At 39.0% G+C, this 25,341-nt stretch overlaps 1 protein-coding gene across 1 annotated transcript in view; it reads right to left on the reverse strand.

Annotated features, from left to right (window-relative positions):
- Positions 1-1,129: 1,129 nt before the first annotated feature.
- LOC122794891 (L-gulonolactone oxidase-like) overlaps positions 1,130-25,341 on the reverse strand; it is a 1,553,580-nt gene continuing 1,529,368 nt past the window's right edge. The window contains exon 9 of the mRNA XM_044063489.1: positions 1,130-1,319. Within this exon, the coding sequence (XP_043919424.1) occupies positions 1,130-1,319 (190 nt within the window). The remainder of the gene's footprint in view (positions 1,320-25,341) is intronic.

The following is a 25,341-nucleotide window of genomic DNA, read 5'->3' on the forward strand; positions in this document are numbered from 1 at the left end:
TTTTCTTGCATTCGATCTGCCCTCTGTAGCATATATCAATAGAAAAGTGTGGCTGCTCAATGGTACTTTAGCAGCCCATACATTTTCTAGTGGTAAATGCTCAATTCATAACGGGCATGCTGGCTGGGCTGACCAATCAGTTTGCACATTTTTTTAAAACTCATGAGAAGTCATTGTATAATTACGATGTGATGACTAATGTAGAGCACTGATCCAGGTGAATTGCTTTCTGGCTCAACACTAGTAAGTGAATGCAGAATAACAGTCACCAAATAACTAATTTTTTTACAAGGTGTTTAATTTGAACTTCCCTGCAAATGCTTTCATTACATATACAGGAACATAATTAAAGTGTCTCACTGTTAAATTTGTTAAACATTAACTTGTAATACTATGAAACAGACCATCAACTTGGTACTTGGCTATCATTTGCTGCTCAGCTCTTTCCATCATTTTTCTCCTGCTGTCTACACTGCACCTCATGGTCAAATTCTTTCTAATCAAGTTGGAGTAAAGCTGCCTCCTCTACTTGGATATATGTTCACTCACAGTGGCAAGCAGTACAGCATAAAAGTTAACAAACTGGGCTGTTACTTAACTAAAAGCTAGACATTTTCAGTCTGGATATATGCAACTCAGCTGTTTTACTCAAAAGTACCTGCTGGCACAACACTTTACCTTCCATTTTATGCATTTTGTAGAAGTCTCACTGTTCCCCTGTTCTTGTCTTACTGACTGTACCCCTTCCCACAAAATGTCCTGATGCTGAATGCCAACAAAAAACTGCAGGCAGTGAAGAAATTGTGCCTTAAGTTCCATTTGGTAGATGTGCACAAAACCAGTAGTTGCTTACATTCATACTTTTGCACAGGTATACAATGCAGCAGATAAAGTGCTAAAATTAGATGTCAGTCTGGTGTTCACTCCTTCATTTTAACCACACATCTATCTCTAATTTTTGTTAAATGCTTATCTATGATAAAAAAAAAGTTCAGTACTTGCAGTTCCAATGGCTCCGGATAAGAGGAAAATGTATTAAAATTATAATAAATGCCATGACAGTAAGTTCAAATAATAAGTCTATGTTCATGTTGAGTAGGCCAGGACTAGACAGGATTCTTAATGATTTTCAAACAAGGATGATAAACTGTCTTTCTCTAATCGATATAACATTGATTCCCAAACAAACTCCATTTTGAAGTTTGAGCTGGTTGTAATTGTGCAAGCGATGCTTAGTCACTTGAATCATTACCTGGATCTTAAGCTGACTTGCAGGCATTGTCGGTTGTCTATTATCAGTTTTTGTTTTCTGGTACATGCTGTTCACAAAAAAGAAAATTAACCACCGTAGCAAATATTTTTCTTCTGCGTCAGGCACCCTATAATTCTTGTTCCTTAAACAAGTAGAGGCATGCTTTTAATTAGTTTAACTGTCTCCCAAGTCATAGCTGCATTATTATTAAATATTCCGTAGTTGTAATCTTCCCATCAAATTTACACACATATAATCTTGCTATTACTTAAATCCGTAAGGTATTTCCCTCTTTTGCCTGAATCCTCCAGTGCAGTTAAACCTACTCCATTCCCCTACCCATCCCCAATGCCACTCTCCCCACCCCACTCAACTCTACCCTTATACTCTCCTATCCCAACTTAACATCCACACCCACTTAATAAAATTACTCAATTTTCCACCAACAGCATCCACTTCTTCAACCAGCCCCTCCCGTTACTGAGCATTTTATTCATCCAGCAATAAGCCTTAACCTTAAACTAATGTGATGTCTCCTTCTTCCCTACTACAATATGCTTCTCCTAAACATTTTTGTACTGTTTCTCCTGACACACTTATCCTTAACACAGTGCCTACCTGAAAGTACTGAGCTAGTTTCATGTACCACAATTAACTACAAAACTACTTTTTAACATAGCAATGTCTTCATACCACGACCCTTTGTACCCTTTCCTATGTCCATCTGTTTAAAAATAAGTCTACACCAGACACAAGTCAGTCATCCTGTCAAAACCTAAATATAAATGGCCACACATGTAATATTGGCACCTTCTATAATTTTAACTCTTGGGTGATACCTATCCCAACCCAAAATCCCATTTACAAATCCACTCACTTTCACAGTCTCTCTCTCAATCATCATATTTAAAAGAACTTCTTCTCTTTAATATCAGCCTCAGATGCATCTGTAACAAATTCCCAAGAAGTACTTGCCTGGATTCCCCAGCACGTACCTTACATACTCATACCCACAGAAACATGGCTAAAGCATGAAATCCAAGAGGAAGTGGTACCCCAGGCTATAATATCCTTAAACCTAATTAAAAAAAAGCAGGTGGGGTTGCCATCATGCATAAACAAACTCTCAACCTCTCACCTCATTCAACTACCCCTCCAACTGTAGGAACAGTTGAAATCCTGATGGCTACTCTGAAAATAAGCACCAGAAAAACATAACTGTTGTACAGTATATATATCTCCCTGGAAATAACATTGACACAACCAAGGAACCTGCCTGGCAAGAAGCCATCATACTAAGGAATTTTAATATCGATTGACCAACAGTAAAAATATATTTCCTCCAAAAAAAAAAACATTAAACTCTGTGGATTTACTCAATTTATATATACCTCAACAGGGTACACAAAAATAGCAACAAACAAAAACAGCAGTTGGAAATAAAACCAGAAAGTATCCTTCCCACTGTGGTAGGAGGGAGTGCTTCCTGGAGAATGCCATGAGGAAAAACATGTCCCCTGGCAGTACATCATACTGGGTGGTAGGGTCCAGTTGCTGTTGAGCTTCTGTAATCCTGGGATGTAGGTGTTTCAGGACAGAGAGGAGACATTTGCAATAAAGAAAAACAGATTTAGCAACATTTTGTAACTCCAAACTATTGAGCAAGCATATGGTAGGCATTTGCATAGGTCTTCTTATGAGAATTTCATGAAAAGAGTACTTCTTAAAACTACTAACTGTAGTACATGTACTGAACAATACTAGAGGCAATGCCTCTGGCCATATGAGACCCATTTCATAGGTTCATGGAAGGTTACTTGGCTAGTAGACCTAGAGCCCTTACAAGCCTAGCGATGTTAATACTGAGTTGCTTCTATGTTCCTTGGTAGATGGATGTAACTTCCAGAACAAGTCTATGATAAAGACCGACTACCACTGTCCATGTGGGACATGGTTGCAACTCTTGGGGTGAATTTACAGTCTCCCAACCATTTGTCCAGGTTGCACTTAAATAAGGTCAGTGAGGAGCTCTGCTTCATGTGATTTGGAAGTTTATTCCAGAGTAGCAGCAATCTGTCTCTCCAGCATATTCTGTCAATGTCACAGGATAGGATAAGATTCCTAAACTGAGTGTCTCTTGTGCCATTTGACTTGTGGATGTGTAGGATTTCCATCAGTGCAGGGTCAGAGGCTGCCCTGTAGGCCAAGCACAAATTGCCTCTCAGAGTCTATTTGATACAGTAACAGGGCTTTCAGTCTATCCACAAAAGTCATGGTTTGGAGACCCTGTATTTTCTTGGTGAAAAACCTCTGTGGTCTCTCCAACTGCTGCAAGTGTCTGGTGAGGTACATGCAGAAGTTTGCATTGTACTCTGTTAATGGTCTGATGAGGATTGAGTACAGTGGAACTACAACATCCTTAGACCTGGATGTAATGCCCTTACTTATAAGATGCACAACTTAGAAGGCTTTCCTTACCACTGTGGAAACTTGGTATGTTCCCATATATCACACCACAGGGTTTGAACTTAGGGAGTTGCTATCAATATTGAAATTAGCAGGGAATTCTGCTTTGCCAAAGGGATAATAATGCACTTTTTTGCATTTAGTTTTAGACTGTGGCTTTGGTACCAGTCATTTCTCTGTGTTAGCTCCTCCTGTAATACCTTAACATTGTTGGGGGACTCAGTGATTGCACCCAGTATGTAATCAGCAAACGTGGTAAACCAACAGTTGTCTACTTTAGCCTGGAGATCCAATAAATAGATTCTAAACAATAAAGGGCCCAGCACAGATCCTTGTGGTACATCACTGGTGATGGTGTACTGGTAGAGGTGAAGTCACCAACTCTGACAGTGTGTGTTTTGTCGGTGAGCCAACTGGCTACCCATCTAGTGATGTAAGGGTTAATCCCCAGTTCTAATTTTTCTAAATCTTTTGGGTTTCTAATACCATGATGGGAATGGACCCTATTCCTAAGTCAAAGTATGATTAAAGTTCATGAAATTAGTATTGTTTCAATCTTTGATGTCAGCCAAAAGTGCTCTTTGCAGCATCCTCAGTGTGCCCAGTAGTTATTCCTTCTGCAGTTCATATGGAGTTACATGAATTGATAACATATCTAAATAGCACTGTATATTCTTTTTTGTAAGACCTATTGCTCCTATAGCTATTGGAAATGTCCAAATCTTGATATTTTATGACTTTGTGTCTCTCAGTACGCAAGATACTGTAGTCACTGGGTGTAGCAATTACAATGATGAATGCTTCTTTTGTCTTCTTTCCATGGACCACTATATTTGTTTTTCTCGCTTCTATCTTTTGAACTGTTGGTAATGGGTGACCCCATGTGATGTAGACTTCATAATTTTCTATGATGCTTTGTGGATAATGTTTTCAGTGTTTTTCAGCCACTTTCTATCTACTATGAGAGGAGTGGTTTTTGGCCCATTAATTGTTTATTGGCCATTTGGGCAGTTTTCCATCCCTTTCCACTTTCTGTAACTAGTCTAGTCCATAAACAGATTTGCTGTATCCAGGACTGCTTGTAAGCTTCTGAGCCCAAGCCTTTCTGTATTGGAGGGAAGGCTTCCAGCTTATCAGGGGGAGTGGTAAGCACTAGGTAGCCTATCTAACACAAGAGGAGTGGTTTCTGGCCCAAATATTGTAGTTTATTGGCTGTTTGGGCAGTTTATCCATCCCTTTCAACTTTCTGGTTTAAAAGCCCATGTTTGCATGGGTTTGCACTTGTTTAAGCTCCACACTGCGGTGCCGAGCTGAGGCAAACTATTACTGGTGCCAGAAAGTCTACTCTTCAGTTTTTCCTTTAGATCTTGCTAGTTCTTTCTCTCTTTCACTTTAAATAGCCTAATCACTTTGCACTTCAACAGGTTTTTGTAGCAATTATTGTAGCACACCTAAGCACCATCAGCATTAGATTAGTTGTTCTTCATGGAAATATCTCCTGTACTTAGTAGCTATGACCACCCCTCTTTCTATGATTAAAGGGAAGTTCCCTGTGCTTTCTCTTATTAACCTGGTGTATTTGGGCATTCTGAGGCATTGCAGCAACTGCCTCATGTACACAGACAACCCTCTCCTCTTACCTCCCAACATTCATACTCGTGAGAGATGCACTTTTATCAGCAAATTGAAAGCTATGCACTCACCAGCCAAGACCGGACTACCTGGTCTAGAGGAGAAGGTCAACACCTGCACCACACCATATGGAACACATAATGCTCCAGAACACCCACCAACACAGCTCTCACATAAAAACACAAACTGCACACTCACCTTCGTGGAGGCTCTCAATAGAAATTTACCAAAACAGCAGAGATCTCCAAGACAGAAATGCAGTCGACCACCACAACACAGCACAAATCACAGGATACATAGCTCACCTCCACAGTGTGCCCTCAACCTAAGCCCCTAAGGCTAAACACCGTGCCCATTACACTAATCATAGGCGACTCAATAGTGAGGCACACAGATGTCCCACTCACTAGGCTGAATAAGGAGAAGGTAACAGACAGCTGTTTATCAGGTGCCAGAATCCGACACATAACACATGCACTCAGGTCACACCACAACAAGTACCAATATGACTCTGTCATTGTCCATGTGGTTGTGAATGACCTGAGATGCACCACCCTGGATATGAAAAGAGATATGGTGGAGGTCTCGGATTATGTGGCCAGGAAGTAATGACACTAGCCCTGAGTTAGCCCTGAGCAGTATCCTACCATCACCCAGAATCATACCACAGTACAAACAAAAAATTATTGACTTCAACATGTGGCTAAGTTTCTGGTGTCATTCTAAGGGGAATCAGTATCTATCTGCTTGGGATGACATGATTGGCAGACCTCGATGCTTTGCCAGAGATGGTCTGCATCTGTCACCCCTGGGTTTCCAGCTACTGGCGAAGGCTCTTGCCACTCCGATAGTGCCTTTTTTAGGTGGTGTTCCAAAGACCAAATTACCACCATAACAGCTATAAATAAATGCAATCTGAGGGTCATGCTGCTCAATGCTAGAAGTCTAAATCTCAAGATGCACTCACTCGAAGCACTCCTCAAAATGGAGAACATTGACATTTGTGCTGTAACAGAGACCTGATTTAAAGTGGCAGAAAGCACACCTGTGCTACCAGGCTATAATTCATTCCACACCTTCACACCTTTCAGCCCCAAAACATGGACAAAAGCTCCAAAGACAGTGGTGTCTCCATATTCATAAAGGATATGCACAACTCCAGACTAGTACCCCAGCGTAACACATCTGAGATACTTCAGGTACAACTAGAATTGGGTTAGATGGCCATCCAGGTCATAGCCTGCTATAGGCCCCCAATCATGTCCCTAGACTCTCAATCCACATTCCTAAGCACCCTGGAATCTATCAAGGTCCAACCCAATGCTCTCTTACTAGGAGACTTCAACTACCCCTCCATCAACTGGGAAAACTACTCAAGCTCCAATACACTGGCCCAACACTTCCTGGAATTCATTAATTCCATTGCCCTGGACCAGCTCATTCTGACCCCCACTAGATGAAGCAACATCCTTCACCTGGTTATTATAAGCATGGGCAACCTTTGCTCTACACTAATAGTCAATCCTTCCCTGGTCAGATCCGACCATAATCTAATCACCATGGAAATCCACATTTCAACCACACCCCCTGCAAAGTTAACCATGTTGAAAAACTCCTCGAAAGCTGACTTTGGACTCCTAAAAACAGAACTTCCCAGCACCCATGCCAATGGAAAATAGCTGCATGACTGCCGAATCATGCACCAGTGCACTGTACAAACATATACACAAATGCATGGAACTAGCCATACCCAATAGAACCAAGATGCTCTACTCCAAAAAAAAGAAGCCAATCTGGAGGTCCCCTGCCAATAATAAACTCTACAACAGAAGGAAGTAACTGTTTCAGAAAAAGGTGAAGTCCCAAGACTGGAAAAACTCCCTTATTAGCTTAAACAAAAATTTGAGATCCCTCATCAAATCCTCTAAAGCCAGCTATGAAGGCAGAATTGTGGCAGACACTAAACACAATCACAAAGCCTTCTATAGCTATATCAAGAACCTCCAAAGCAATATCCAGATTTGCTCTGTGATACTGCACAATGGTACCACCTATACTCAGCCAACAGATATTGCCAACATACTGTATGACATATTCAGTGCCAGCTTTACCCCATTCACCCCCTCTAAAGGACCATTCACGATACTGGAAGAATGCCAGGCACCCAGCATTACTGAAGCACAGGTTAAAACTGCATTGTTCAAGGCCAAGAATACAGCTTCCATGGGACCCGATAGTATCCCTGACTGTGTTCTACATGAACTACAATGCTAACTGGTACCACATCTGTGTGCCTTGTTCAGTCACAGCCTCACCTCAGGCTTTGTCCCTACCAAATGGCACACTGCTACCGTCATCCCTCTCCATAAAGGGGGGGTGACTACAGAGCCGGGGAATTATCACCCCATTAGCCTGACAAGTCTGATATGTAAAGCTTTGGAGTGCATCATCATGGAACTGATTAACAAAAATATAGGAAATCTCCCAGCTCTACACCCCACGCAATTTGGCTCTATGAAAGGGAGATCATGCCTGCTCAACCTGGTTGACTTCTTTGTGTCAGTCACCAGGGCTGTGGATGAAGGTAAGGCAGTGTATACAGCCTACCTTGATCTGGCCAAGGCCTTTGATACCATTCCTCACATGGGAATTATTTATAAACTCACCAAACTAGGCATCAACCCCTATATCACTAGGTGGGTTGCAAATTGGCTCACAGATAGAACCCACAGTGTGAAAGTAGATGACTCCAAGTCAGACTGCCGACCAGTTATGAGTGGAGTCTCACAGGGATTGGTCCTGGTTCCTTTCCTATTTGGCATCTACTTCTCAGAACTCCAGGCCAACACAAACAGACTCTAGCTGACCAAGTTCACCGATGTCTGCAAGCTGGGGACCATTATTAACTCCCAAAGTAATACAGACATCCTACATAAAGGCCTCACTGAGACCAATGACTAGTGTTGAAACCATGGCCTTAATATTAACGTCAACAAATCCATCCTCATCCTCTTTGGTAAAAACTCAGTTCCCACTAATTAATACATCAATGGGAGCCTACTGAACACTTAAGGTGTTATAAGAGATCTGGGGACACAGATTGACAGCAACCTCTCCTTCAACCACCACATTGCGACTGTGGTCAGAAAGTCCTTCTATGTGGCACATCTCATTACCAAGGGTTTTGCATCCAGGAAGAAAGAGGTCATTGTCTGTCTCTACTCTGCCCTCATTAGACCAATCATTGAGTATAATGCCCCATTTGGCATGTACCTCACTAGACACTTGCAACAGCTGGAGAGGCCACAGAAATACCTCATGAAGATGATCATAGGAATTAAACACATGTCTACATGGGCAGACTCAAAAGACTCCAGCTATCCTCTGTCTCTTATCACCTACTTAGTGGTGATCTCTGCTTGACTTACAAAGCCATGTCTGACCCAGCTCTGTTAGAAATGCTACATCTAAGGAAATCCCAATCCCTCCATACCACACACAACAGAGACCTCAACTTCTGTTCAACAAAACATGCTGGAGGGGACAGGTTCCTCATCCCGAGACTGCCCATGCTCTGAAATAGACTACCCATACATGTCAAGCAGAGCACCTCACTGACCCTCTCCAAGAGAAATTATGATGAGTGGATGGGTAATAGAATGTTCACCCCGGGAATCACTCCACTGGCTCTGCTTGATAGAGGCACTGGGAACTAATGTCGGGCAGCACAATGCCAGGACACTTCTATGAGCTAGGCTTGTAAAGGCTCCGGGGCCATTAGCCTAGTACACACCTATGAACCTATGAACGTCACTACCATAATGTTTGCACAATCCCCAGTGCAACAGTCTTGCCACACAATTGTGCCTTTCAGTATATAATCCCTCTGCCATGCCACAACCAGCAACAAGGTGTGCAACTGTTTCCAGTTCTGTTTTACAAAACCTACATTTGTCTGTTTCTCCCACATGTCCAATGCAGTTTGTAAACTAACGTGTACCTAATACACTATCTTGGGCTGCCAAGATTAACCTTTCATCTTTTGGTTTGAATTCATCTCACCTTAATCATTCCTGCATTCTATCCTAATCAACACGAGCTTCTTCCAGGAGTTTTCTATACTTACAGCTATATTTACACATTTTCCACATTTCTTGTCTTCTCATATGATCCTTCATCTTATATTCTTCCTTTTTTTGGTAAATTCAGTTGCTGCCTGATTTTTATCTACTTCTGGTTTGATTTCCATTCCTGCTTTAGACCAACATGCTTCTGCTAGACTAAGCGGAGAAGTCATCTTATATTTATTCTCCTCATGTTTCAAAACATTCACTACTTTTGGGTGTTGTGAGGTCAGCAGATATGCGTGCAGTCACACAATTGCAGCTCTATACATTTAATCAATTTCAAGGAGGCCTCTATCTCCTTCGGAAAGGGGAATATATAATCTCAGTATGCACTGATTTTTGTAAATCCTTGGTGAGCATGAAGCATCCTTCTTAATCCAAAACTCAGGGACAGGAAGAGCAAATTGGTTTATAGCTTGAATTTTATTCCTAGGTGTCAATGCTGTTTTCAGGATTAATTTAAGTCTTCAAAAATATTCCGTACTAAGTTTTATTTGCATTTGTTCATGTTTTATTGTTGATCCTTCATCAATTCCCAGATATGTATACACTCCCTCTTGCTCCAGTTCTTTTATATCACATTCTTGTCCCAAATTGATGTTTTCTTGGTGCTGCAGTTTTCCTACTTTAAAAGTTGCTTTTGCTCATTTATCAAGACCAAATGACATTCTTATATCATCCGAAAAAAAATTGACTACTTGCAGTTGTGCTTTCAGTTCCTCATCTGATGAGCTATACAGTTTCAAATCATCAACAGAGAGAAGATGAGAGGTCTCTACACTTTGTTGTTTTCTAGCAGCCAAATTATAGCCCTGGTCTAATCTGTTAAACAGACAGCTTAAAGGATTAAGGGCAAGACAGAATAGCAGCGGTGACAGAGAGTCACCCTGGAAAATTCCCCTTTGAATTTCTTTTTCTGGAATAATAATTTGTCCTTTATCATGGCTTAATTGCAAAGTGGTCTGCCACTGTTTTATGATCATTGTAATGTAATTGATCAGTGTAATATGTCTCATATATTTTTAAGCACTCTTTTATCCATGATTGTGGGATACTATCGAATGTTTTTTTGTAGTCAGTCCATACCATACTTAGATTCGCCCCTTTTCACAGTTCTCCATTATGACTTTATTTAACAACAGATCATCCTTTGTTCCATATGACTTTATTTTATTATCATTTTGTTCTATTGCCATGATTGAATTTTCTTCTAAATGAAAAAAAATCTGTTGGCATCAATTCCGGTCTATAGTTTATACTTATTTATTTAAAATTTATTTACTAGGAAAGCCCGACTTGGAACAAAGCCAATTTTCAGCAGAAGCCCACAGAGAAACACTCCAGATGCATGTCTTTATAATGTGAGAGGAAACCATCATGAACGCAGGGAGTACATACAGACTCCACACAGAAGGAACCCCAGTCGAGAATCGAACCAGAGAATCTCTTGCTATGATGTTACAATGCTACCACAGCATGACTATGCCATCCTGTATAGTTTATACATCGTTATAAGGCAAGTTATTGGTCTATAATTTTTAGGATAACTTGCAGGATCACTCTTAAGTAGGAGCATTGTTTTTTCTGTTGTTAACCAGGTTGGTGTCTGTTCAGGGTGTGCTTATAAATACTTCTTACTCATTGCTAATTTTTTTTTGCAAAGATGTTAATACTTTTTGCCAGACGTTAGGTACTTCATCTGGGTCTGGGGTTTTCCAGTTGGAGGCTTTTCTTAACTTTATCTTAAGCTCTCTGGCTGTTACTTCATACCATCTCATATCCTGTATCTTTGAACTTCTTATTTTTCTTTTACTTTTCCTATCCATTTAGTATCTTTGTTATGTTACACAGGATCTTCATAGATATTTTGCCAAAATTTTTTCCTTTTTTAGTGGTCTTTCAATTCCTTTTACCTTGTTTCACAATTCTCTATAGAACTTTTTAGGGTCATCAATAAATTGTTTATTTTGTACTTTCCTTTATATTTATCTGTGTATCTTCTAAGTTTTTCTGCCTGTGCTGAGATTTTTAGTTTATATTTTGCAATAGTGCACAATAGATCCTGATCTGTTATAATACTGTGCATTGCTTTTATCATGTCTATCTTTCTGAGTATTTTGTTGATCTCTTTCCTCTTTTATACTCTTCTCAGCTGGGAGAATTTCTCAATGATGCCTGAGTGGGGGATTGTGTCAAAAGCCTTGGCTAGGTCAAGATAGGCAGGATGCACTATGTTATCCTCATTCAGGACTTTGGTGACTTTATTGAAAAGGTCTGCTAGGTTTAAAAATCATAATCTACCCTTAACAAAGCCAAACTGGGTTGCGGCTAGAGTTTGAAGGTTAACTATGTCCTTGTTGATAAGGTCCATGATGATTCTTTCCATGACCTTGCAGATGATGCTGGTTAGACTTATGAGTATATAGTTCTCAGGGTCAGATGATGGCTGTCTTTGTGAAAGGGGATTACTGTTGCTGTTCTCCAACCTGCTGTTACAAAGCCAGTTCTCAGGCTATGGTTAAAGGGAATGACAAGTGGATCTGCTAGGTCCTGTTGATTGCTTAATAAGCAACCTGGGATGTGTTATGTGATCCCGTTGAGGCTGTGTTTTTGGCCTTGGACAGTGCAGATATGACCTGATCTGTAGAGAGACTAGGCAGAGGACTGGTGTCAGGTATGCTTTGGAGTTTGGCTAGTGGGGACAGGAGGCTAAAGTTTGCTCAATGTCTGTCAGCTAGTGGGTTGGCAATTTCCTTGGTATATTATGAGTGGTACCATCTACTACCAGTTAAGCTCATAGCTGGGCAACCCCTTTAAGATTTTGGATAAAGTTAAAGAATGCCTTATGGTTATCCTTAGCTAGAGAAGCTATTTTAGCTTTGTATTTAGCTTTAGAGAACTTTACAAGATTTCTGATTTGCTTGTTCAAGCTGTGGAGGGTATTCTTCCTCTGCTGAATGAGGTCCCTCTTGTTCTTAGACCTCATTTTCTTCCTTTTGTTATATAACCTGTTTATACTGAAAGTCCACCAGGGTGGCTTGTTTTGTCGGGAGGACCTGGTTTTAATCCGATCAGGTACAGCCGTGTCTATACAATTGCTTAAGTGTTTATAAGGGGCATTTGTATACACCTCTGTACAGGAGTCATTGTTGTCTGTGATTGCAAGGGGTATACAACTTTTTATACCATCACTTAGTAGGCTGTAGTTTGCATTGGAAAATGTTTTTAGTTTTTTTTTCTCCTGTGGTGGTGACAGGATCAACAGTTACTTTGAACGAGCCTGATTTATGGTCCAACTTTACCAGGGAGGGACTCACATGGGGGGGCGGGATTGCAGTGACCCACCACATGTTAGTGAGTACTACGTCCAAGACATTTGATCCCCTTGTGGGGTGCAGACTATCTGATCCAGAGCATTTCTATTGACAAATTTCAGGAACCTTTGGGCGAGCATGTTCGTGCTCATGAGTGTCACCCAGTCGACAGAAGGATAGTTGAAATTTCCCATGACTAAGGTGTTGGGCTGTATGGAAAGTAACTCCAGTAAGTCCAGGTAGGTAGTGTGCTTTTCTTGGTTCATGGTAGGGGGCCTATAGCTAGCAATGATATGTTAGGTATTTTGCCTATAGTTAATTGGACATGGAGTATTCTGAGAGAGTCATACTGTTTGATCAGTCTCGAGGTGTATTTGGCTTTAATGAAGAAGGATCGACCTCTTCCTTCAGTTTTTTCATGCTCATTTTGAGATCTGAACATGTGGAAGGCATTGTAGCCTTCATACCTCCCAACCGTACTGAATTACTTTTTTTACCGAGTTTTGTGGTCCAAATAATGGGGTGCCACAATTCCCGAGTGGCGCCACTTAATTTATGAATTTCCCGGTGCTTTCACTTTAAATTTTATTTCCTGGCTTTTTGAGCTGATGTCATCACATGTGCGATGGTGGCATACAACCCAGTTTTGCAGCTCGGTTAGGCACTACAAGAAAAATTGGCACTACTGTAGCATTAACTGCTCTTAAGTCTTGTACAAACCTGTTGATGTTCCTGCCTGATTTTTTAACTGGTGAAATAGATAAATTAAATGGGCTTCTAGTTGGGGGCAATCACTCCTTGCTGAAGTAATGTAGAAATTGAAAGTTAAATTCCTTCCTCTGCCCTTCCTCTGCCTTAGTCAATAAGGGATACTGGAGTAATATAGGTAGATGCTCATAAGGTTTTAAAATATCTCTAATTGGTTCTGCAACTGTAGAGTCCTACCTCATTGTCATGGGTAGTCCATAGATACAGCAAAATGGTTTCTAGTCCCTCCAAATCAGCCATAGTAGAGGTCATTCTCATCTAAGTATTGCAAAGAGTGTATCTTCATCTGCACAGATACCAGATGAATTCATACCAAAAGGGGAAAGTTCATTAGACATGTCTAGGAACACTCCATATGGAGTTTCTAAGCTGATGTAGTCCAATATGCTGATGACACAACCCTCATATGCTCTGCACCCAACATTCAAATTCTAAAACAAATATCCCAATTAACCTTCACTGAATTTGAGAACTGGCTCAATAACTCAGAACTGATATTAACCCCCCCAAAAAAATCTAGCTCATGTTGTTCCATCCAACCAAATCCAATGACCACTCCTTCTCCATATTCTTCACCAGCAAGACCCAAATCACCCATGTCTCAGAGACAAAATTCCTAGGAATTACCCTTGACCAATAGCTCAGATTTAACAAACACATAACAACCATCTCTAAAGTCCACAAAAAATTAGGCTCCCTCTACAGATGCAAAAGGTATCTAACTTCAGAATCTCGTATTGCCATAGCCAGAACTCCCCTCCTATCTACACTACTATATGCTTCCCCACACTAATAAATCTAAATACAACTGACTTGACTAAACATTCCACCTGCTATAACAAAATTGCTAGATTTGCCACCACTGCCAAATCACGTTCCCACCATTGCCACACCCTACAGACTCTATATTGGCTAGAATTCCCCAACCTACTAAAGTATCACCAACTCTACTTTGCCCACCAAATACTGTACTATCCTGAAAAAACCCTGCCCTGACCGGCCTTCTTAACTTCTACAGTTCGAAAAGACAAATATGCTCCAGCAACAAAGCCTTAATTGAAACCATCTCATGCAAAAACTACTCTGGGGAATCTCTCTTTGCCCATGAAATTGCTAAGACCTTGAACAACCTCCCTCATGACCATAAACTTCTAAAATGTACATCTTGTTTTAAGAGTCTCCTGAAATCGTATCTCTACACCAACCATTTATGCAATTGCAACAAACCTTCATAAAGCCACATACAACTAGAGGGATATGTATGAATGTCACAAGTGCATGCTCTGTCATGGTTGCTATATAAACATATTATATAATTTTCATGCTATGTAACACCTGTCTGACAGCCTATAAGTTGCTCACTGTAAATATTGCAAATATTGTAGAACATGTTATCTGTTCATCCATCCCAGGAATGGACAATGCTGCAAATTGATATTTTTTAAGTTACACGCTGTATATTTTGTACAAAAATGTTATCTTTCATCCAACACAGGGCTGGAAAATGCTGCTAACTGATATTTTTTCTGTTGTAACATCCACCTGTAGATTTTTATCTATGCACTGTCATATTTTTTGTCATCTCTACTGCATTTTTGCAACTTTGTAATTTCATGTTAATGCAATTTGCATGTTTTTCTTCCACTTTTTTTATGGAGCTTTTCTCCCCAGGACTCTGCTGAAAATGGACACTTGCTGGCCAGTAGAACTATCCTGGATAACAAATGTTAAATAAAAATAAATAAATACAAATATGGAGTACAAAATACAGTACATAGCAATTTACACAGTAAATTTCTACCTATGGGATTTAAAGGGTGATGTTTGCTGCAATAAATGCTTGTTGCTCTTTTAATAGTACCTGTTGGAATATGAATAGCTCTTGTTTCTGGATAATCTAAAAGATTGCCAGAGACCCCAACACTCCAGACAGATTTCACGTTGAGTGGGATGTGTTCTGCATTTGATGAGGTGATCACTGATTGAGTGTATCCTTTTTACAACAAGGAAGGGAAGAGTGGAATTGCATACAGCAACATTAACAAAGGGAGCATTCTTGATCCACTGGTAACAAAGAAAAATCTTCCTGCCACATTGGTAGTTGCCAAATGGTACTCTAAGTGGGAAGGTGCCTCGCCACTTGCTGTGGTGCTTGCACATTTGGTGGAATTGAAGGCTGAAAGGATTGATCTCTTTTGGGGAAAGGGCATTTATTGGACCAGTGCTCACTCTGACCACGATTAAAGTAGGGGCTAATTCATGGCCCACTCAGCTGAGTCTGTGATGAAGTAGAGGCAGGGTAAAGACTTTGTGGATACTGTCCTCGGGCTTCTTGTGGAAAGACTCTATATCTACCCCTACCTCCATGAAACCTTCTCCCTTGCCCCTTCTCATTAAAACAGTATTGAAATGCTAAAGTTGAACATCTACTAATTTAGTTCATTGTTCTTTTTCTTCTCTGACTACATTGTCTGCTACATATTGCACTTGTTGAACAATTTCATAAATAAATGGACCGGGACAATTTAGAAAAACCTTCGTAACCTATTCCTGTATTGTTGATAATAAGACTTCTACAAATACTGCAAACAGTGTGTTTGCTGCTGCTCCTTCTTTAGCTTTTGGTTCTGTAGAAAAAGCCTCAAACACATCTAGCATGCTCTGGAGATCCAAATCAACAGAGTTGTTCGCTTTCTCTGCAATTGTTTTAATTCTTACCCAATTAGATGCTAGCGGGCATGCAGTAGTAATTGCTTTTAGTAAATTTTCTATTGTGGTTAGAAATCTGTCTTCTGTGTGCTTTTGAATATTACTTCCTATAACTGATTTTTCTCATATTTTTCTAAAAATGTTTTAAAACTGCTCACACGTTTTCAATAAAATGATTTTGTAACTGCACATATCCTTCTAAAATTCTGGCATATTTAGCTGAATGTGGCCTCCAACATCTGTGCTATCTGGACAGGCTCAAATCACTATCACTCTACTCTGTCCTGTACCGATTGCTCTGCGGTGATCTGTGTCTCGCCTACAAGGCAATCTCAGACCTTGCTCTACTAAAGATGCTCCATATCCATAAGTCTAACTCCTTGTACCCGATCGAAAGGCTTAATTCTAAAACATGACATTAACAAAAGCTGCTGGAGAGACAGGTTTGTCTCCCAGAGGTGGCCCTGTCTCTGGAATAGACTCCCCATACACGTCAAACAAAGTACATCGCTGACCCTCTTCAAGCTCAACCTTGATGAGTGGATGAGCAAGCACAAATTTGTCCCAGGGGTTACACCTGGGTCCCTCATTGACAGGGGTGACAGGTGTTGATTGAGGTTTCTTTTTTGGGGATAAACTCTTGGCTAGGCTTGTAAGGGCCCCAGAGCCATTAGCTTAGTAATCTCCCATGATCCTATGATCATATGAGTGTGTTAGAATGGAAGGGAGAGAATCTACAATACTTTGGAAATCTTCTGCAGTGCATGAGCACACTACTGTTTTAGTAGGTTCTGCATTACCACCCTGGGTTGTTGCAGGATTAGATACTCCCTCAAAGGATGAATCTGAGTATCAGATGGTGGGTTAGTGATTTGGGTGTCATTGTCAGAGGATAAATAAGACTTTTATGTATCCATATAGCTTTGTTTAGGAGGTATATTCCACCTGCATTCTTCTCCATCAATGATTATTGGAAACTGAGTAAATAACTTTTTACACTTCTTTAGAGCACTTGTCTTAGAAGAGGTGCTTTTATTACTAAATCATTTTAATTTGCCTGCATGTTTTGTCCCAGATGCATATTTATGTTTGTGATGCTACCCTTATTTGCTATTCTCATTAACATTTCATTAGAATGCAAAACCGCATATATATATATATATAGATAGATAGACATATATATGTATGTTTTATTTATTAAAACCAGCTCTCATACAAAATAAATGTGTTGGAACCCACTCTCATACAGTTAATAATCTACTGGAAAGATTTGCATAGCAAAAGCTGACATTTAGAGACTCCAAACTTTGCTGAAGTGGAAAAGTATAGTTGTGTGTTGGCACACCAGAAGTACACCAGATACAAAACCTGTCAAAAATTGACTCAGAGCAGATCACTGCTGATGCAACTCACAAACAGCTGGAAAGATCTGATACTTCATGACACAAATCAGTTAAGGTAAAAAAAATAACTTCATGCGACACAATTCAACAGAAAAGAATAATTGTTTATTTTAAAAGCACACACAGACATGGGTGACTAAGCAATCAAGGTCTTGTCTTCTCGAAGACTAGAAACTTCATTCTTTTATAATTGCTTGTAGGCAGAATATTTTGTATTTAATAAACTAAGGCCACTGACCAATTAAAACTAATCACCTTTGTACTCTTTTGTTTGCTAAGAATCTGTAGACCCCTTCTCTGTCCCTTTCCTTATTAGGCACCAGTTCTGATCTTCTGTGTTGGAACTTTCTACACTGGCACTACTCATATTGGCAATATTCATGGTGGCTGGAAGTAGATAATCAAGGAGAGGCTTTGGTTGTCGAAACAAGATGGATTTCAAAAAGAGAAAATATTATATATGCACTACATATTTTTCCCCATTGTATACTTCCCCTCCACATATTCTTGGCACATGTGGATTAGAATAATATTTATTTGTCAGTGTCAACTTAGGTCCAGTCCAGTACTATGTGTGCCTTCTAGTGAATTTCACATTTTTCCTCTGGTACTTGGATCAATAGATTACAACCTAGTCATTGTTATGGACTATATGGACCACAAGGATAATAGTACCTGAACAGGAAGCTCTGTCATTCCATTGACTACCAAGAAAGGCTTGATGCACGGAGTGCAAGCTTATAGTCATACCAGTAAGCAATTGGCACTAGACATACCTAGTAGTAGTAGTGCCAATGCAGATGAGAATGACAGCAACTTCTCATAATGCGGTTCTTAAAATTCCTCAGACCATATCCCACCAGGAGAGAAACCCCATCCTTGGAAGCACAGTTGTTCACATCTTTAAATTGCTACTCTAGATGTTTGTTTCATGTTTTCAGTGTTTATAAATGCCTTGGTACTTAACTTATTTAATGCTTAACCTGCAAAACTTCTGAAACTTTTAGAAGATTAGTATTAGAGGTAATTAGTTATGGTACCTAATTTAGAACATGAAATACTATGTGATTAACTGCAGTTTTATCAAATATCACCAGTCTATTTATTCTGGTAAAGAGCCATGGTCCTAATTACATTAGGGATACACATGCTACCCTAAGTCTGCTTGTAAAGGGCACAGTCTTATTAAATTAGAACATTAGAAATTGCTATGCACGGTACATGCTAGCGGAATTCTTTCCTCTTATACTTGCTTATTTCTTTATCCTTTGTTGACTGGGTTAGCCCACTTGGCTAGCAGCCTTTTTTCAGAGGAGATCCAATCTGGTATTTGTACCATTGGGAGACATTTGGCCAGGGCATTGAGGAATGTCCCCTACATGTGGCTTGTGCAGTGTTTGTAAGTGTACACATCTCATTCCTAATGCAGTGCTGGCTGGGATGATGGTGTACAACATGGAGAAAGCAATGTAAGGAACAGGGGTGCACATCAACTCAAAAGAGTGTTGAATTATGGAGGATTATGAAGTTCATTTCAAAAAGATTTGTTTTGCTGAGTTGGAGGAGATGGAAAGGGAGGAATGTATTATTAAACCCGCCAGTCAGGATTGTCATGGGAAGATGTACTGAATGGTAAACCAGACCAAACAAGAAAATGATGTTTCCTGGGGCTACATAATGAAAAAACAGAGTTAAAAGAATTGGAGACAATTTTAAAAGGGGACAGTACTCAAAAAAAAAAACACATGCAGAGATAGTTGTAAGTAGTTATGGAAAGCAGAAAGAAAAGAAAAAAAGTGAACAGCATGAAAAGAAAATTCATGTTAAAAATACAAAGTAAAGAAAACAAAGAACCCCCTTTAGGCATGATGATAGAAGAGATAAGAGCTTTTATTTTAATAAATAAAGAGACATTTTGTGACATTTTTGAGGCAGCTCAAGTTCATAGGTTCATAGGTTCATAGGTTCATAGGTTGGTACTAGGCTATCAGCCCTAGGGCCTATACAAGCCTAGCCATAACAATTCCCTGGCTATTTCTTCCCACATAATTTACTTTCCTGGACCCCTGTCTAGCAGGGCGACTGACATGATCCCTGGGGTGAATTTCCTTTCTCCCATCCAATCGTCAAGGTTCCTCTTGAAGAGGTCCAAAGAGGCACTCTGCTTGACATGTATGGGCAATCTATTCCAGAGTCTGGGGAGTCTCTGGGTCAGGAACCTATCCCTCCAGCATGTTTTGTTTATTGTGATGACAAGGTTTAGATCCCTGGAGCGTGTAGCTCTGAGGGGATTGGGATTTCTTTAAGTGTAGCATGTCCAACAACTCTGGGTTTGACATGGCCTTGTATGTTAAGCAGAGATTGCCTCTGAGTAGACGATATGTGACAGAGTATAGCTGGAGGTTTTTAAGGCGGTCAGCGTAGGGCATCTGCTTTAGGCCTGTGATTCTTTTAGTGAGGTATTTCTGAGGCCTTTCCAGTTGTTGCAGATGTCTTGAGAGGTACATACCAAATGGGGCATTGTATTCTATAATGGGTCTAATGAGGGATGAGTACAGTGGGACAATGACCTCCTTTTTTCTGGATGAAAAGCCCTTCGTGATGAGGTGTGCCATATAGAAGGATTTCCTGACTGTTGTGGCGATGTGGTTATCGAAGGTGAGACCAGTGTCCACCTGTGTCCCTAAGTCTCTTATCACACTTTCTGTGTTTAGTGTACTGCCACCTATATGGTAATTCATGGATACATGTTTTTTCCCAAAGGGGATAATAATACATTTCTTGGCATTGAGCTTGAGCCCATGGCTCTGGCACCAAGCATCTGTTTCTGTAAGGCCCTTTTGTAGAGTATCCACATCATTTAGGGATTCAATAATGGCTCCCAGTTTGCAGTCATCTGCAAACTTTGTTAGCCAGAGTCCCTTAGTGTTGACCTGTACTTCAGAGAAGTAGATGCCAAACAAGAGCGGCCCCAGGACTGAACCCTGAGGTACTCCACTTGTCACTTGTCTGGAGCTGGATTTAGATTCGGCTACTTTTACAGTGTGGGTTCTATCAGTAAGCCATTTAGCAACCCATTGGGTGACATAGGGATTAATGCCCAACTTAGTAAGTTTATCTATGATTCCAGAGAGGGGGATGGTGTCAAAGGCCTTGGCAAGGTCTAGATAGGCTGTGTGGACCACCTTACCCTTATCCATGGCTCTGGAGACTGATTCAAAGAAGTCAATCAGGTTCAGGAGACAAGATCGGCCCTTCACAAACCCAAACTGGGTGGTGTCCAGTGTTTGAAGGTTGCCAATGTCTTTGTTTATAAGTTCCATGATAATACACTCCATGGCCTTGCAGATAAGGCTTGTCAGATTGATGGGACGGTAGTTTCTGGGATCCAAGGTGGATCCCCCCTTGTGGATTGGGATAACTGTAGCTCTGCGCCACTCAGTGGGCATGAAACCTGAGGTGAGGCTATGATTAAACATGACACTTAGGTGAGGTGCCAGTTCATATTGTAGTTCATGTAGTACACAGCCCGGGATGTCATCTGGTCCCATGGATGCTGTATTCTTGGCTTTAGAGAGTGCATTTTGTACCTGTGTGGCCATTATTACTGGAATTTGGCAATCTTCCGGTATTGAGATGGGCCATTTAGGGGGTGAGAGGGGGGTGAAGTTGGCACTGAATCGATCTGCCAGGATATTGGCAATATCCTTTGGATCAGTATATTTAATGCCATTCTGTTTTAGCTCAGAGCAGATCTGAGCATTGCCATTTAGATTCTTGACATAGTTATAGAATGCTTTGTGGTTGTCTTTGGAATTTTTGGCAATTTTATTTTCGTAACTAGCTTTGGAGGATTTTATGAGGCATCTCAGTTTCTTACTGAGGCTAGTAAGGGAGTTTTTTGCATCCTGGGATTTTCCTCTTTTCTGCAAAAGTTTCTTCCTTTTGTTGTAAAGTTTGTTTATGGCAGGGGACCACCAGATTGGCTTCCTTTTTTTGGATGAGAGCATTTTGGTTCTATTTGGGATGGCACGATTCATGCATGAGTGGATGTGCTTATACAGTGCCTTAGTGTAGGATTCAGCAGTTGAACTTTCAGTTCCCGTCTGCATGGGTGTCATGAAGTTTGTCACTTCTGACTTGAGTAGCATGAAGTTGGCTTTGGAGAAGTTTTTTATGCTGGTTTCTTTACTGGGGGGTGGGGTGGGATGTGGATGTTAAGGGTGATTAGCTTATGGTCAGACCTGACTAACGAGGGGGTGACCATAGGTATGGAGCATTGATTTCCCATGTTGGTAATGACCAGGTCTAGGATATTGGAGCCCCTGGTGGGACTATGGATTAGTTGATCCAGGGCGTTGGAATTTATGAATTCCAAGAACCGTTGCGCAAAGGTGTTGGGACATGAGTAGTTTTCCCAGTTAATGGCAGGGTAGTTAAAATCACCCAGTATCAGGGTATGGAAAAAGTATTTATGTCAATATGAAAAGAGCTAGAATGACAATCCATGGATAAAAAAAGAAAATACATATATGGCTTCAAACAGAGGTGGAAATGGAGACTTTGAAATGACATATAAAATGTATGTAAAGAAGTAATGAAAAACAACAGATTTACAGACTCAGGGATGGGATTGTAATGCTGTTTTGAAAATGGAAATGGAAAAAAAAATTGCATATTCCAAGCATTATAAATGTTGAAGGAAATAAGCATGTAGTAAAATATTGGGGGCAACCAAGAACATGTTAATTTTTGACAGAAAGAAGGACATTTTATGAATAACTGTGATAAAAAGAAATGCTATTTGTGTTGGAAAATAGGCAGTGGTGCAAAGGAATGTGAAATTCAGTGTTATAAATGTAAACAAAATGGACACTGCTGGATGGATTGTAAAGAAAAATATAAAACAATGTATTAAACAAGCGACAAAATAAAGAACAAATTGGAAAAGAATTGGAAATAAAAACAGAAGAAAACGTAGAAAAACAAAAGGATGATAATAATAAAGGAAAGAGGATGGGAAGAAATAGAAAAATATTCTGAAGTTAGTGATGAAGAAGTTGGAAAGTAGTAAAAGGAAACAAAAAATGTCTATTGGGAAACGAGTAAAAGATAGAAAATGGACATTTAAAGGCATTCATTTAAAACAAAAGAAAACAGGAAATGGTGATAAGTAATATAAAATGAAAATATAAAATTAGTATAAGAAAAAATGATTTAATTCAAATTAATGGAAAGAGAAGGTAATAATTTAAGAACTATTTTGGTAAATGAAAACAGTTTGAAAAATATAGTAAGAAGGATGGGGATTTTAGAATGATGTATTAAATGTGATGTAGATATAATTGTTTTGGAAGATATGACTTTTAACAAGTGAACAAAGAATACAAACAGAAAAAAATAGGATGGAGAGATAATATGCAATTCAGGAAATGAGCATTGTTCAGGAATAGCAATATTGTGTAAGAGAATATAACATTAGCAAGAATATGAATTCAGACAATTGTATATTTAAGATGGCAATATATATAGCATTATAGCCTTATACGTTTATGTTGTTTGCAAAGAAAATAATTTATTTCAACGTATGTTAGATTATGTAGTGTTGAATATGGAAATTTTAATAAAAGGAGATTTTAACTGTGATTTAAAGGGTAAAAGCAATAAAGTAAATATATATAAACTGACAGATTTTATGAAATGTAACAAAATGGCTACATTGAATAAAAATTATGGACATATAGAAGAAGTATTCTTAAATCTAAGACTGAGTTTATAATGTCTAAAAGAATAAATATAGTAGAAGGAGAAGCTATTGTAACAGAATTTACAGATTATTTAGCAATATGGATGTAAGAGAATGAAAATAATGAATACAATAGAATAGGAAAGGGAATAAAAAGAATGCATGAAAAAGGAAAATAATTATACAATTATAAAGAGATCATATTACTATGAGAACACTTTATGTTATTTAGCCAGCATACTGGATTATTTTAGATACATCAAAATATATAAAAATGCTTTTGAAAATTTAGAAAATAATGAGAGAGTATTATGATAAAGATAAAGAAGTATATAAAATAAATTATGAAAAAATAAAGAATTATTATGCAAGCAAATGTATTTATTAAAAGGGGAAATGGAAGAAGTATCAGCATATTTAGTAAATAGTGGAAAAGGATGGTAAGGAGAGGTAAAAATAAAGCAATCAGATTATGGAAATTGTAGTTCATTATGTAGAAAAAGTAAATAAGGAAGTTGTAAACAAGATTGCATAATATGCATTGGATAAAGTGCTTAAACAGTTAACTATAGCTTCAGCAGAAGGTTTAGATTGTATTGGATATGAAATTAATAAAAATGCAATAGAATGGAAAAAAGGAATATTTGTTGCATATTTTGAATGATTAGTTAAATGAAGGTTTTCGTTACAAAGAACTGTATAGTGGAATATTACAATTCATATTGAAAAAAAGGAGAAAAGAAGATGTAAAGGATTGGAGAATAATTGTATTATATTATACAGATTCCAAGAGATATTTATGAAAATAATACAGAGAGGACTGGAAAATAAGATAGCACATATAATGGAAGGAAGTCTATATGGTATGAAAGGGAAAGATTGTAAAGAATTGCTATGATAATAAAAGAAATTGTGGATGATATTCCAAATAGATGAGCAAATGTAAAACACATGGTAGTGATATTAATAAAGCTTTTGATACACCAGAACATGAGATGTTATGGAAATTAATGAAGATATGTAACTTTTTAAATAAAATTAAGAAAGTCTATATGACAGCATACAGTAATAATAAATAAGAATTCTGATAAATGTCTAGTTGAATGAAGAAACAGAGATGAGTAATGGTATAAGACAAGGATGCCCTATGAATTGTTTTTCATGGGTATGGCAGTAAATGAGTTGAACTGCAAAATGAAGAATGCAAAGTATGTAATGCAAACAGGTGTAGAGATTCAAGTTATAATGACATACACATGCAGTATTGTTATAATAACTAAAAACAGTGTATGGGTGAGGGAAGTTACATTTTGCATAGTTGAATGTTTTAAAAAAGGTATGCCATTATAAAGATAAAAGGAGTATATATTATGTTATCGAACTGATAAAAGTTTGAACATCATATGTTCGACACCATATGTTTGAACTTTTAAAAGTATGAACGTTTCAACAGAGATTTCCGTACAGTGCGGAATGGGAAGATTTCCCTTTCCTACATGTAGTGCAGTCTCAGAGCTGGTATATTTAAAGAGTGTGGGGTGTGGGGGTGCAGCCCCCCATGTGAGGGGCTTGCCCCCCTGCTTAAAATGGTCAGGTAGTTTTTTTCTGTTGTTTTTTTTTTTTTAGCTTTTCAAACTTTTAAAAAGTTCAATCATCCAGCAAAATCACTTCCCCCATTAAATGGAGAATCTTCACATGGAGATTTTTACGTATATCTTTCATCACATCTCAGAAAATGAGTAAGATAATTAAACAAGATGTTGTTTGCTTGAGATGTAACGCAGTAACAAATGCTGACTGGAATCATATATTTTATGACTGTGTATTATTAAAGAAACTTTGGGAGGAAGTTAACACTTTTTATAGGAAATTTTTACAGACAATTTTATGCTTACAAAGTTACTTGTATTATTCAATACACCTG

The sequence above is a fragment of the Protopterus annectens genome, chromosome 2.part1, assembly GCF_019279795.1.
Source record: "Protopterus annectens isolate FY-2018-M chromosome 2.part1, PAN1.0, whole genome shotgun sequence".
Lineage (NCBI taxonomy): Eukaryota > Metazoa > Chordata > Ceratodontiformes > Protopteridae > Protopterus > Protopterus annectens.